The sequence below is a fragment of the Saccopteryx bilineata genome, chromosome 12 (genome assembly GCF_036850765.1).
Source record: "Saccopteryx bilineata isolate mSacBil1 chromosome 12, mSacBil1_pri_phased_curated, whole genome shotgun sequence".
NCBI classification, from domain to species: domain Eukaryota; kingdom Metazoa; phylum Chordata; class Mammalia; order Chiroptera; family Emballonuridae; genus Saccopteryx; species Saccopteryx bilineata.
Window position 1 is genome coordinate 38041173 of NC_089501.1, and position 15703 is coordinate 38056875.

Sequence of the window (15703 nt, forward strand, 5' to 3'; positions counted from 1 at the left end):
GACTATAGGTGAGAGACAGGAAGGCCTTGAGCTCACACCATTGCTTCAAATATGTTATTCAACCTTCTGCATAGGAGAAATTACACACACATTCACCACACATACACAGATACCATAGATGTTATATATGTGTGTCATAGATAGATAGATAGATAGATAGATAATGATAACTATATATATATATCTATGACACACATATATACATATAATTTTATCTATATCTATCTATCTATCTATCTAACTATATCTATCTATCTAATGTACTATTCTTTCCTGGATTACATATGCATTTATTAAAGGTTACATAATGCCTTGTTCTCTAATTATAAAAGGTAGGTTTTTATTTCTTCTTTCTTATCTCCCCTTAAATGAATGCCCCTCCCCGAGTGCAGAGGACTCCTCTGTCACTTGCCTATGACACCTACAAACCTGCCTGCCTCCTCCCCATCCGTTCTCCCGTAGTGTTCCCTCTTTCCACGACCTCCACCACTCCGCTTTCCCTGCTGCGCTCTGGTTGCCAGCTCCCTGTTTCTTCTGTCTACCGTGTGTAAAACTAACTTTAAAATAAAAAAATCTTCAAAACAAACATGTTCATTTTATGAAAATACAATATAGGTACCCCACAATATAAGACATTGGTAATCTTGCTTTCCAAGGTCAAGACAACTGTACTCTTTTAAAAATCATATAAATAATGATTTGATTTCTTAATTAATGGTCTTCTTTTCCACTTTGGTGCATTTTGAATTCTTACCTCAGTTTTGTCAGTTAGACAGAAATGTAAAAATTACCAACTAATTAAAGTAATGACTTGACCTGCTATATAGGCTATAGGTTTTGTACAATTACACATAATTGAGGATGTTGAAGATGATTGAACGAGATGAAATAAAAAACTTATTCTGGATAAACCATACCATACATGTTTGGGACTAAATGATAAAAGTCTAACGAATTTTCCCTATAGTACAGACATAACTGTAATAGTTTAGTGCATTCCAGAGAAAAAAGGGGAAAATTAAATTAAATTAATGAACACCACTCATGTGTAAAAAGGTAAGGATATGAATGGAATTTGGGTACATTTCCCTATTTGTGGAAATGAATCCCAAACTTAAAAAGGACTCAGGTGTGGTTTCCTGACGGGGAGAGTTGAGGAGGTAGAGAGAAGATGCAGAAGGAATTAAACAGTAGAGAATGTTCTAGAAGCACAAATGCTAGAGTGACTCCAGAATATCCTGAGATGTTTTTTTTTCACTCTGATAAATCCCTATTTATATTTCTTGGAGAGAAACTGACCACTTCACTTCTACATGTGACATAAACTAATAAGAGCAGCCAGCCTGCTAAGAGCTCGAAGCCAGATGGTGGATGTGTGTCATGCTGGGTTGATGGTGTGGGAACGCCAGCCCCGCAGAATGGCTGGAGCCAAGTGATGCTTCCAGGTAATCCCACGTAAGATTCACTTGCGTATCTCCATGTAACTTTTTTGTTTATAATAGTTATTTTAATCGATTTTAAGTTGCAGTGGACAACCTGGTACCTATAGGCAACAGAAGAATACTAGTAAAATGTCGCTAGTGTGATTTGTTAGCTGTCAGCTCAAATTCTAATAAATTGCAGAAATCTGAAGTAGTTTAACAGGATTACTAACTGCTTCTTAAGTGAGCAAATAAGCAAATGTCAGGCCATGCTTCTCCCCAGGAAATGATAAAATGTTCCATAATTTTTAGGAATTGTCTTTTGAGGATTAGTCAGTGTGAATTTGGATTAAAAAAAAAAAAAAACTGGCCCTGGCCGGTTGGCTCAGTGGTAAAGCGTCAGCCTGGCGTGCAGAAGTCCCGGATTCGATTCCCGGCCAGGGCACACAGGAGAAGCACCCATCTGCTTCTCCACCCCTCCCCTTCTCCTTCCTCTCTGTCTCTCTCTTCCCCTCCCGCAGCGAGGCTCCATTGGAGCAAAGATGGCCCAGGCGCTGGGGATGGCTCCTTGGCCTCTGCCCCAGGCGCTAGAGTGGCTCTGGTCTCAAAAGAGCGACACCCGGGAGGGGCAGAGCATCGCCCCCTGGTGGGCAGAGCGTCGCCCCCTGGTGGGCAGAGCGTCACCCCCTAGTGGGCGTGCCGGGTGGATCCCTGTCGGGCGCATGTGGGAGTCTGTCTGACTGTCTCTCCCCGTTTCCGGCTTCAGAAAAGTGCAGGAAGAAGAAAGGAAAAAAAAAAACAAAAAACTAACTAACATACCCCAACAGTTCCCTCTCTGTCTCCTGACCTTTGTAAATTAAGAGAGAATCATTTTGTGGTGTCTTTTTTCCATGCCCTCCAAGTATGCCCTTTGGGAGGTCTTCCACAGCAGTTCCGGTGTGGTGGGGATCATACTCTGTTGACAAGCAAGAGAAGCTACTCGAGAGGTCTACACGCAATGACAGGGTAGCCACCAGGTCATAGTCAGGGGTTGCTGTGTTAGATGATCCATTGGATAAGAAGAAGATAAATCAACTACTGTATAGAAAAGTGAAGACTTCATAGTACCATTGATCTTATCATTGATAAATTGTTTAGACTATTTTATCTATATTTTCAGAAACTCTTTTGTTTTTCTATTTTAGAATATGAGATTCTGTTTTCTGCCCTTGTTTCCCAAGAATCAGTGAGTCATTTAATTATTTATCAAACTGAATTCAGTAATTTAACCCCTTGTGAAATCAATTTTTGTTTCTTCTATTTGGAAACTCAGCTATTAGGAACATACACATTTAAGACCATTATGGCTTTTTCATGAACTGACTCTTTAATATTATAAAGTGCTCCTTGTTTCTGATAATATTTTTTATCTTCAAAACTTACTTTTGTATTAATGTAGTTATTCCAGATTATGTTTAATGTTTGCATTCGTTTACTTTTAACAAATCTGTATCTTTATACTTAAAGTAGTTTTTGCTTTAGTATGACTTTTAAATACAATCTGTCAGTCTCTGACTTTTAATTGGAGAGTCTAAACCATTTGCATTTAATGTAATTATAAGCATTGTTAGATTAAAGTCTGATACCTTATTGTTTTGTCTGCCTCATTTATTCTTTGTTCCTTTATCCCAATTTCTGACCTCTTTTTGATTGCCCTGATCTTACTAATATTCCATTTTATTTCCACTACTGTCCTATTAGCTGTGATAAACAGAATTTCTAAATTATCCTCCAAAAATAGCCCACTCTGATCTCAGGAACCTGTGAATTAATGAGCTCTAATATCTCTGATTGTATTATGATAAATGGTACAGATGACCTTAAGAAAGGAACATTACCCATGTAGGCCCTGATCTTATCCCATGAGGCCTTAGAGGGAGAAAGCTTTTTCAGGTCAGTGGCAGAAGAGCAAAACATAAGAGAAAGTTAGAAATACCCAGAACAGGAAAATGGTTTGTATTCTGCTGCTAGTTTGGAAGATGGGGGTATTAGACGTGAAGATTGGAGAGCAGGTGCAAGGAGCAGAGAGTAACAGTGGCCCTCAGCCAATAGGGAAGCCTGACGTCAGTTTACAATCAACAGGGACTGGATTCTACCAATAACTAGAACAGGCTTAGAAGTGAGCCCTTGAATGAAGACTCAAGGTAAGAACCCTGAGTGTGGAACACTTTGCTCTGGTGTTACAGTTCTCTGAGCAGTGAAGCCAGGCTCACCCACCTGGACTTCTAATCTACAGAACTAGAAACTAATCAATTGATTTTTTAGTTTATAGTTCTGTTGAGGCCTTTGTGTCCTTTCCCAGTTTTATCTTCCTTGTCAACACCCCCGAATTCAGTGTTATTAATTCCCATGCATTTCTTCATATTTTATTTTAGATACGTACCTCTTTAAAATTCTTTGCATTTTTTAAAAATTTATTTTAATTTTCAAATAAAGCTTTTTTTTTCTGGCTTCCTTTTTTCATTTGTTTGTGTTTGTTTAATGTTTTGTTGTGAGGGTGAAAAATTGATAAGTGCTTAGAATTCCACTGTATGAATATAGCACAATTTATTTATCAGTCAGCTGTTAAGTGACATATAGATTGTTTCAACTTTTTTGAAGGAATGAACGCTGACATGAACTTTCACATTGTTGTGACTAGAGAATCTCTGTAGGGAACATCCTTCATAGAGAAGTCAGTAGATGAGGGTATATGCGTCTTTAAAGTACTAGATATTGCCAATTAGTCTTCAAAGTAGTGGTCCTAATGTGCATTCCCACCTTAAGCTTTCTGGTTGTTCCACATCCCTATAACCCTTGGTTCTGTCATAATTATATAATTATATAGGTGGAAATACAATCTTGTTGTGATCTAAATTTGCATTTCACTGGTTGTTGATTAGGCAGGACACCTTGTAATATGTTCACTGGCCAGATTGGCGTGGGTATTATTATTCCTGAGTAGGAACACTTCAATTTCTCAAATCCTAATAAAGGTTTACATACAGACCTAACATCTAAAGTCATAACATATGCTATGGTAAATGTTCCCAAGGATAAAATTATTTGCTGAATCATTTCACTTTTTTCCTGCCAACCATTCAGTTATGCCGTGCTCAGTTATGGGGAGCGTCAGCTTCCCTACTCTGATTTTTCTGGTTCTAGAAAGAACAGCAATACACCTGAAATATTTGAAACTAAAAGAAAGACTAAACTATTAGGGAGAATATAACATTACTCTGGCTAAGATTGGCTCATAATAGCAGGATTTGGTGTGCTTCAAAGATCTCGGTGTATTATATATAAACATACTGTAGGATTTCTGTTTAACTAGGCTTGATGACAGAGTCACCATTATGGGGAATTTCCAAGTGACTTCTATATAAGTCTGAACAGAATGAATAACAACGTGAGTGTGCCAGTGCCATGCTAAGGGATAGAGCCAGGTAATTTTGAGGGTCTTCCGTCCTTCAGTTTTGTGCCTCACTGAGGAGCTCATTCACAGAGCTTTCACACATTTTCTTTCCACTGCCAACGTGGGAATTTAACAAGAAGAGATTTTATATATATAATATATAATGTTTTTTAAACAGGTAATGAGTAAAATTTTATCTTTTATAAATAAATACATCATCAAAAAATTATCTCTGGTAGAAGAAGCCAGAATGATTCCCCTGAATTTCTTCTTGGTGCTAAATGGGCATAACAGATGAGGATGAGCCCAGCGAATGTATTTTCTGCCCTTTCCATAATTTAATATTAATTATCATTTGCCAAGCTGTATTAAAGAATGCTGCATGCCTTCACTTGTAGCTCTGGATTATCAATACTTTCATCCCCACTTCAGGAATCTCACAAGTAATTGAGCTGTTGAATTTCACCATTCTCCATCTGTGATATTTGAAGTAAAAACATAGCTAAGGCAAGTAAGTGATTCAATTGTAATTGATTTGGGAATGTACAATTGGTTGCTTTATTTGAGGAAAATGGTGTGATTCCAATGCCTTATAAAGATTTTAGTTTATAAAAACTGAACACCTGAGAAGGAGATCATGCAGTTTAAGTTTGAGAACAAATATTTGCTCCACATCAGTCTTGATTATTGCATCCAGTTGACTTCTCTATGACTCAGGGACTAGAAGCGACTAGAAGCTTTCTACCACTTCCTTCGGTAAAAACCTCTAAATCTAACAGATTAAAGCATGAGGAGATTTCTACATATTCAGACTAACTTGTCTTATTTATTATTCAGACTACCTTGATCCATCCCTTTGCTTGTCTTAGATATTTCTTACACCCCACTAGTCATTATAACCAAACCACGGATGCGATATTTGAAAATAATAGACAAGTTTTGATCACTGCTGCTGCTTTCTGTTGAACAGTGTGTATGCATACATGTTTGGCATTTGCCCTTACGTGAGCAAACATACAGGTAATGTCTTTAAGATGAATTGTCTCACCTAACTTTCTCTTTTTTTTTGGTGTCTGATACTCTCTCGTATGCACTGGGTTGCAAACTTGTACCTCATTTGCTTGGGTCTCTTTAGATCTTATGGGCTAATAGCAGCTGTTCTCTCCCTGCAGGTAATCCAGGCTGTCTTCTTCGGCATCTGTGTGCTGACCGATCTGTCCAGTCTTCTGACGAGAGGAAGTGGGAACCAGGAGCAAGAGAGGCAGCTGAAGAAGCTCATCTCTCTTCGGGATTGGATGCTGGCTGTGTTGGCCTTTCCTGTTGGGGTTGTGAGTATGACATAGAATGCATTTCACCACAAAAGAGACTTGGGTCTTATTTCAGACTGCTAAGAGAAATAGGGTTCATTATAGGAGGTAGCCTATAGGAGGTAGTTAGTTTGCTCTAACTACCATTGCAAAGCACCCCAGACTGGGGGCTTTGAACAACAGAAATTTATTTTCTTACAGACCTGGAGGCTAGAAGTCTGAGAGCAAAGTGTTGGCAGGGTTGATTTTTTTCTGAGGCCACTGTCCTTGGCTTATCATTGGCCCTCCTTCTCTGTGTGTTTTCACATGTTCTTCCCTCTGTTTATCTGTGTCCTACTCTCTCTCCTCTTCTCATACAGGCAGAGATTGGATTGGGGTCCCCCAATGACTTCATTTAATCTTAATTTAGTGTTTAAAGATCCCACTTCTAAATACAGTTTGAGGTATCATGAGGTCAGGGCTTGAACATATAAATTTGGGAGGGCACAATTCAACAATTTCTTAAGCTGCCAAAACTTGAAATGTCTGGTCCTTGGATCTTTATGATCATTCTAGTATTTCTGAACTTGAGAGAGATGAAATCAGCATTAACTCATCCTTCCTCGGTTACCCAACTGTGCCATTAGCTGATATCACTTAAGTAAGTGTCTCCTAATATTTGGGTCTGTTCTGAACATGTTTGTGCCTGTTGGAAATACAAACCATGTATTTAAATGTCCAGGGGCCCATGAAATTCTATAGATGTTTTACTTGTGTATAGCAAGGAGAAGAATGAGAGAACTCATAAATCTCAAATGTACAAGTAATAGTGCATTACCTAATTCAAATTCAGCTTTTTCATTTGCCAGCTGATTTCTGCGAATAGTAGACATCCAAGTGACCTGGGCTAACACGTGCACCACATCTAAGGTCCAGTGTATCAAGAGTCAGAATATTGTTTTAAAATCTTTCCAATGGCTCTTATAGATAGTTTTCAGATCTGTATCTAGCAGAAGCCTATACATGCTTGTTCTAAGACCAATTAGTAAGAGCCCAGACTATCACTGAATTGCTTCTTTTATGTACTGCGTTGTATGTTCTTGAATAAAATAGCTTGTCACTCTTGACATCAGCATAAAGGGTGTATTATAACCTGGTCACACTCCTCCTCTTGTTCCCTCATCGTTATCCCCTGAAAACCTAAATGGGTACTCAGACTGAAGCCATCTAACAACTGTCTCAAATTCTGTTGCCTAGCATAACAGAGTTAAATGGGGTTTTTTTGTATTATTTGATATTTCCTTCTTTGGACTTGCCTCATAAAATTCAAATGTTCTCTATCAAAATAGTTATCTAAGAGAAAATTGCCATTGGCATAAGGTATAAAAACATATACTTCCTGAATAAAAGAGTTATCTGGAAAATTTAAGTCTGTATCCTTTTTTGATTCTTTTTATGTCTTACTCCCTTGGTGATTCTATAGACATGTCACTGCCTCTGGAATTCTTCCCTGGCTAGCAGGAATGCAATAGTAACACAATACAAAACTAAACAGGAATACAATAGTAGCATATTTTCTGTTGGCTTTGCTCTCCCTCTGATATGTGATGTCAAACTGTGTCTCTCGGGCTTAAATTGTGAGTCTCGCCACTCTCATCAAAGGCTCATTACACATGCTCTTTAGACATCTCAACATTACTTTGGCCAGAAGCTTTTTGCACCTGCTTGAGACCTGAGCTATTTTTCAGCTTTCAGTGTCCTTCCTGAATCTCGTCCATGAATGCTTTGTGGTTTGGGAAAGGAACAGGGGACTCTGTGTTTGCCTGCTTGTTTGATGACATCTGATATTTTCCTCCATGTTTCACCATGTGTGTTGTTTTCTTTGTGTCTTGACAGAGGAAAGAGAAGCAATAATGCCTTTAATTTTCTCCTCTCTTTTTAAACCAAAAGTCATAACATCACATTCCATCACTTACGAATGCAGCTTCCCTAGCTGATAAACTTAACAGAAAATTTTACAGACTAAATAATCAGAGAGGTGCAGCAGCTTCACTGATTTCGTTATTCTGATTTTTTTCTTGCCCACTGATGTTTTATAGTCAATAATTACATTTCTCATAATCTCTTCTGTCTTTATGAGTCACTTCCCATTTTATAGTCACTAGCCTTAAGTTCCTCTGTTCATTTCTTTCTTCCTCCCTCCCTTCTTCCCCTCTTTCTCTCTCTCTCTCCGTCTCTCTTTCCCCTTAACAGTAAGAAGATGCCTGTCCCATAGTCTCCAGAAATCTCCTTATGTTTTCCACTGTTTCTCTCTTACTCTTTCATCTGACTTTTTGTACCTATTTCCCCTTCTATTCTACCAGACTTCTCACTGTAACCCACACATATTCATTTTGAGGCAAAAATTGGCAAATGGCTTCTTGCCAGAGCCCATTAATTTTATTATAAAATCACATTTACAGAAGATATGCAGTTGGCTTTTTATATGCCTTTAACCTGTTAAATAACAAAAATTTAATGTAGTGATTTTAGAGATCAAACTGGCTTTATTCAATAATTCATGAATTAGACAGTATTCCATCTAGCAAATTGAAAGGAGCTCCACTGAGCTATAGAAGAGGGAAGATTTTTTAAAGGTGGAAAGGGGGCAGAAAAGGAAATGATTAGGGAAGAATGACTTGTTTCAGGCAAGGTTGCCCGCCGAAGAGTAACGAAAGGGGCCTATAGCCTGGATAATCTCACTAATGCCGACCAAGTCATTCTTGTTAAATGGTTAAAAGTTACACTTCTGGGAAACTAAAACTACAGCTTTCATAAGGGTTAAATCTTGGTTTCCTGACATGGGGCCTAGCACAACTGACGCCATTTTGGGTCTGTTGTCTCTTTTTTAACAAACCTAAAATATTTTCCTCATCAAAACATATAATTTTATAGTTGTTGTTGTTGTTGTTGTTTTTGTCTTCCTTTCTCCACGGCTATTCCCCAGCTCTCTTTTCCTCGTCTCTGCTGCGACCTCAGAGCTGTCCCCTGCCCCTCTGTGTCCCCCCGCCCACCCCCAGCTCTCTTTTCCTCGTCTCTGCTGCGACCTCAGAGCTGTCCCCTGCCCCTCTGTGTCCCCCCGCCCACCCCCAGCTCTCTTTTCCTCGTCTCTGCTGCGACCTCAGAGCTGTCCCCTGCCCCTCTGTGTCCCCCCTGCCCACCCCAGAACTCCCAGCTGCTAAGTGCATTCTGGAATGGCACTGTGGGTTTGGCTTCATCACTGAAGATTTGCTTCCTTGTTAAGCTGTAAGGCCTTCCTGGAGCAAAGCCACGAGGAGTCACTGGAAGAGGCATAATCTTTGCTCTTCCTGTGGCTCCCCGCCTGGAGCGAGGCACCAGGCAGGACGGCAGGACGGGTTTCTTACATAACAAAGATAGGAATTGCACTGATGCCCAGCACCTACCGGACATGTAGTTATACATGTAGGACTCTGTGCTGTGTGAATATTTTATTATATGAGCAAATGATTAATTATAACATTGGTAATTAAATGCTTTCTACCCATGTTGGTTGACACAGTTAAAATCTTAAAGGGCAAAACACCTGAGGATTCTCCCCTCCCTGGATTCCTTCGATCTGGCTCTAGATTCCTAAGGAGAAAGATGCAGAGTCGTTTAGAGCCAGCCCGTGGTCCCTCCAGGCCTCCGGGCTCGGACTGCCCCAGGACCGGCTCCTCTCAGCGCGCCTCCCCCGTCGCGCCTTGCTGCTCCCTCCCATTTGTCAGCCAGAAGTTTGCGGGGAAAGTCATGTTACTTTTGCTTCCTGGCGCAGGGCAGAAGGGCAGCAGGCATAAATAGAGGGCACAGAGGCAGCTGAATTATCACCTCTGCTCAGAGCCCCCTGAAGAGACCTCTCAACCCCATGCTTTTCCTGGCGCCTCCATTATCTCTCTCTCCTCTCTCTCTCATCTAAGGGCAAAAACGGCAGCAAGAAAGACATGGGTAGGTTATCTAAGATGTCTGTTTTCTACACTAATGCTTCCTCCAATAACAAGGTTAATTGAGAGTCGACAGTAATTGCTTTATGCGGGCATGAAACACTCTATATATGGTTTTATGACCTATGAACCTAATGCCTCTACCGCGTGTGCTCTACTCGAGGATATAGAAAAATAATGAAACATTTCAATCGAAGATAAGGAGAGTAAAGTTTCTTTCAGAATAACCTTGAAGAAATCAGGCAGAGTTGCTTGAGTGAACGTAGCATGTGTCCTCTGATTGGAGCAGATTCCCATAAATGCTAGGCTGGCCTCGGTTAGGCACGCTAATGGCCGGAAACCACCGCCACTCCCAAAGCCTTGCCGCTCACTTCGCAGGCGTGACCCATGGGAGGCTCTCCTTACCATGTGCAGTGTATTTCTGAACCCCGTCACCCTTTTAAAGAAGCATTACAAACAATTCTATGACATTATGTGGTCTGGAAGCACTGAAGCTTATTAGGAGCAATCAAACGAAGAATGTCTTTTGTCCCCTGTGAGTTTGTTGACTTTTCTGCTGGCAGATACTCTTATAGTTCAGAGAATAGGCTAAGATTTCAACCAAAAAAAATTTAATAATAAATTATAAAGAAAAAGAGGAAGAGCAGAAAAATAAAGAGTTTGATGAATACGAAATGGCCCCTCTCAAAAATCCTTCGTGTCTCCAACTGCTCCCCAAAGCAGTCCATTTAATGACAAACAACAGCCTTGTGTTTTCTGTTAATTCAAGACTGTGCAATCCACTCTCATCTCCTCCCCTTTGTCCATGAAGCTCCCGGCAGGGGTCGCCAAACTTTTTATAAAAACCACCCACTTTTGCAGTGCTGGTCAACCTGGTCCCTACCGCCCACTAGTGGGTGGTTCAGCTTTCATGGTGGGCCAATCGCAGCGCTGTTTGGTTGCGCGATAGGGACCAGGTTGACCAGCACTGCAAAAGTGGGCGGTTTTTATAAAAAGTTTGAACCCCTGCCTGGCTACCGCTACACTGACCTTGCATGCTCAGGGTGAAGATGGAGGATGCCCTCCCCTTGATGCAGAGAGAATGGGTCCCGGAAGGTCCTGGAACTTTGCATACGTTCTAACCAGCAATGAGCATCTAGTGTGTACGGAACAAACCCGCATGGACCAGGATGAACTTTTCTGAAATTTGGCCGACTTAGTAAACCATTTCTGGTGTTATAATCATGGTCTTCTAATTACTTATTGAATATTTTATATGTGCCAACCTAGTCTAAAATCCTTTAAAACTTGTTTTCATTCTTGTGATGGAAGTGTATGTACAGTGCCTGTTTCCATATATTTAGGAAACGTATGGAAAACTGAAGTTGAAATTTCAAATGCAAACTCAAACAAAATGTATCTAGGAATTATCTTTTAAAATTGTTTCTTGTGAATCTTCATTTATTGACACACTAGCTAATTCTAAACCATCCTTAAGAAAAATTTCGTGATGCATATACATTTAGATTTTATACCCCTATGAAAATATGTTATTTTTATTTCTAATTTTTAAAAGTAGAAGTTTGATTTAAATGGAAAACAAACATATCAGGTAATATTAATTACTAATTTTAATGTCAGTTAATGTGACACAAAAGGGAAGGGAATTTGATTCTATTTGAGGCTGTAAATAAAAGCAAATGCCTTTCCTTTTGTTTGGATATTAAGGGGGAAATTTTTAAAAAGCACACTGTTTGCTTTATTCTACAAACTCTGGATTTAATTTTAAAATACCCTTACTACCCACTGATCTTCTCTTTATTAATTGTCACACAGGAGCGCACACTTGAATACCTTTATTTTCTTTAAGCCTGGGCTGATGTTTCAAGTTTCTTCACTTGCCCTTTTCCTTCCCATTCACCTTTGAAGTTAAAAATCTGCGAAGTTGTGTTTTGTGGCGAAACCTAGTTCATGTGGAGTTGAGTCAGCAATATGCTTTCCCCCTGCCCTGAGATGAGTGTGAGCAGAGTTGCCCAAGAGGGAGGGTTTACAGATGAGGCTACAGTCAAGACCAATACACAAAATGAGCCTTTTCCACCCCAACCAGGAGAAACGCTGAGAAGACTGTAACTACCTAACCTAGGTGCACGTGGTCTTATACTTGTGTGGGTTTTGTTTTTGTTTTTTTTTATAGCCTTTTCAAAAGACCATAGACATGAGGTGATTAAACAGATGTACCTGATAGGAAACGAGGTTGCTTCTCAACCATCCTATGTATCCTTCTGTCTGTCCTAAATGAAAACCCAAGATTTTTCTGCCCAGGTGACCTACTTAGTTTGGGGAAGGTCACATGCTCACTCAGAGTACTCTTCTCAATGCTTGTAAGATAAATTTCTTCAACATAAAACATTATCTCACTTCAACAAAATTTTATTGTAGGTGCCAATATTAACCACAGTACAGTGAAAACCTCCCGTTTATACCCAGAACAGTTAAAAGAGAGAAGTCTGCTAGGCAACAGGTACTGAGTGTAGAAGCCAAAATATTAATGACTAAGGATCAATCTTGTCCTTTAAGGCAGTGGTCCCCAACCTTTTTTGGGTCACGGACCGGTTTAATGTCAGAAAATATTTTCACGGACCGGCCTTTAGGGTGGGATGGATAAATGTATCACGTGACCGAGACAAGCGTCAAGAGTGAGTCTTAGACGGATGTAACAGAGGGAATCTGGTCATTTTTTAAAAATAAAACATCGTTCAGACTTAAATATAAATAAAACAGAAGTAATGTAAGTTATTTATTCTTTCTCTGCGGACCGGTACCAAATGGCCCACGGACCAGTACTGGTCCGCGGCCCGGTGGTTGGGGACCACTGCTTTAAGAGACTCGCAGTCTCGAAAAGATGACTCCATAAGCTATGCCAATAAGTAAACTAAAAGAGGGCAAGATGAGCATAATACACGTCTAAGGTACAGAGTAGCCCAGAAGAGGAAGGGATTAATTTTAGTGAGTAGGAGGTCCTGGAAGACATCCCAGAAATGATGATATTTGAGCTCTATTTTGAAGAATGACTAAAAACGTACTGGATGTATAAGTTAATGGTACTTTCACCAGTAAGTAACAGTATCCCCAGATATCGACCTGGCTCACTTTTCCATTTCATTCAAGTCTCTGCTCTGATGATTAACCCTCAGAAAAGCTTCTATGAATAACCTATATAAACTATCCCCTTACCTTGCTTTACATTCTCCATGATGATTACCATTACTTGGCACATTGCATGTTAATCTTTTGCTTCTGTAGTGTCTGCCTCCTCTGACTTGCTACATTCCCTGTGAAACCAAGGAGGTTGTATATTTGATATACTGCTGTAGCCCTAAGCATCAGGAGCAAGGTCTAAATAATTCAGTGTTTGCTGAGTGAATATCCAACCAACTGTGACTTAAGCAATAAAGATACATATTTAATAGCCCCCAAAACAGGAAGCCTGTAAGCAGGTAGTTTCAGAGTGATATTGCTCAGGATTATCGTTTGAGACTTAGGCACTTGTCTCTTTTCCATTTTTCTATCTCCAGACTGTTGGCATTTTGTCCCTGGACTCACCAAGGACAAAACCCCTCCAGAGAGTTGATAAACACCAAGCTTCATGTCCTTCACAACCATGTTCAGGGCAGGAAGAGGAAGGAGTTCTTCAGGTAGCTCTCCCCCAGTGTCTGTCTCTTCGTCAAACGGGTCTTTCCTGCGGCCTCTGCCAGCAGACTCTCCCGCAGGTCTCCTTGGTGAGGACTGTCTCTCGGCTGGAACAAGCAGCCTGGGAGGCTGGGAACACAACTAGAAACAGAAGGGGCCGAGGTTACCGTGGGGCTTAAACTAATTCTGATTCATCCTTATAGATTGGGACATTAGTCCCCAGACAAAATCAGGGGTTTCAAGAAATATTATAAGTAACAATTTTGAGACTAACAATTATGAGAATAACAATTTATATTTAAAAAGTACATAAGAACTGATTATATTGGAAATAACATTGTTTATCTATGTTCATATGAAAAATAGATACAGTAAAACTATGAGACTAATCATGGACACTCTCAATCTTGGCCATGAAAGATGCATGTTTCCACTTATTATCTACCAATACCCTTTGTGTGTGTGTGTGCATTTTTATCAGTATGATTGTAAACAACTATCTAAATCTGACATTTGAAGAGGTTCTCCTCAAAGTAAGTCAGATATGTTACACAATTGACCAAATGGTTTATGTTCAATTTCTGAACATATGAATTTCATCAGAGGTGGCTCCGCTCTAGACCACCAACTCAGATGTGCAGACAACCAGCTCCTAGAAGTAAAATCTTCCTTTAATATTTCCCTAGAAATTGTAGAGAATTATCTTGCCCTGTGTTATTTATAGCATTTCCTCTCTTTCTGGGCAAAAAGCCACAAAATATCTCAGAAAACAAAGCCAGCATCTTTCCGTGTTTATATCCATAAGTGAAATATATAGTTGAAATATGTGATCCAGAAAAGGTAGACTTGATCTTCAGGAACATTAATAATGTGATGCATATTATAAAACAGACATATGATTTCTGTTCTCAAAAATATGACCCCAAACGAGGATCTTTTGTTTGCACTTGTGTAGGAGACCAGGAACAAGATGCAATATTAGTCGCTGGTTTAAAAAAAATAGAAAAGAAAAAAGAAACACTATTCCTTTTTCTTCTTCCTCTGCATCTTTCTCTCTGTCTCTTCCTCTGCATCTTCCTCTCTGTCTTCCCCCCCACACACGCACCTCTCTCTCTCATTATCTCTGCTTCTCTATATATCTACCTCTGTCTCTCTCCCACCTGCCCCTCCATCCTTCTACCCCAGTTATCTCCTTCTTTGTAAAAACAAAGAAACAGTGATTTGCTGTGTGGGTGTTCCTGAAATTGGCAGAGTCCCTGTGGGCGTTTTGAGGTGACTCACCTGTTTCAGCTGGATTGACATTTGCTGTTACTTTACCCGGTATCAAAGGAGACATCTCCGCACTGTCCCTTCAAGGAAGGAGCTGGTAGACTTCCCAACGACACAGCCTTTACCAATTGTTAGCTGTGCCCATGCTACCAGGCTGATTTGTTTATTTGACTGCAAGTGGCCCGTCCTAGATAAGACTTCCTTTGTCCTGCTTTCTCACACAGGAGCAAAAGTTAAGGCAAACTTCGGAGTCTGGGAGATGGTGCCCAGGGATGCAGGTGGCACGGTGGGAGGCCGGGGAGAAGAGACCGGAAACAGTGAGGGGGGGAGTGTGTGTCCACACTGCCCCGACGGCCCTGCCAGTCCCCTGAGCTCCTCTGAAGGGCAGCTTTCCAAGAAGTTTCCGTTCAATGTGTCCCTTTGTCTCGTGAGGTGCGTCTGTGCTCCACTGACACACAGGAGCACACGTGTCCCGCACTGTGGGCGGTGCTGGCAGAGTTGACTGACTGCCACAGGCGGAGTGAAGGCAGCTAGCCGTGCCACGGGGAATGGAGGGGCCCTCCACCCCGACCACAATTCTGCGTCTCTGGCTTCCCTCCACTTGGTTCACTGGCCCACCGAGGGGGGACTGGGTAGGGATGAGAAACT

General features: G+C 40.6%; 1 protein-coding gene across 3 annotated transcripts in view; it reads left to right on the forward strand.

Annotated features, from left to right (window-relative positions):
- AIG1 (androgen induced 1) overlaps nt 1-15703 on the forward strand; it is a 198757-nt gene that overhangs the window by 42962 nt on the left and 140092 nt on the right. For all 3 annotated transcript variants that reach the window (XM_066248278.1, XM_066248277.1, XM_066248275.1), the window contains exon 2: nt 6027-6182. In XM_066248278.1, coding sequence (XP_066104375.1) covers nt 6027-6182 — 156 coding nt within the window. The remainder of the gene's footprint in view (nt 1-6026; nt 6183-15703) is intronic.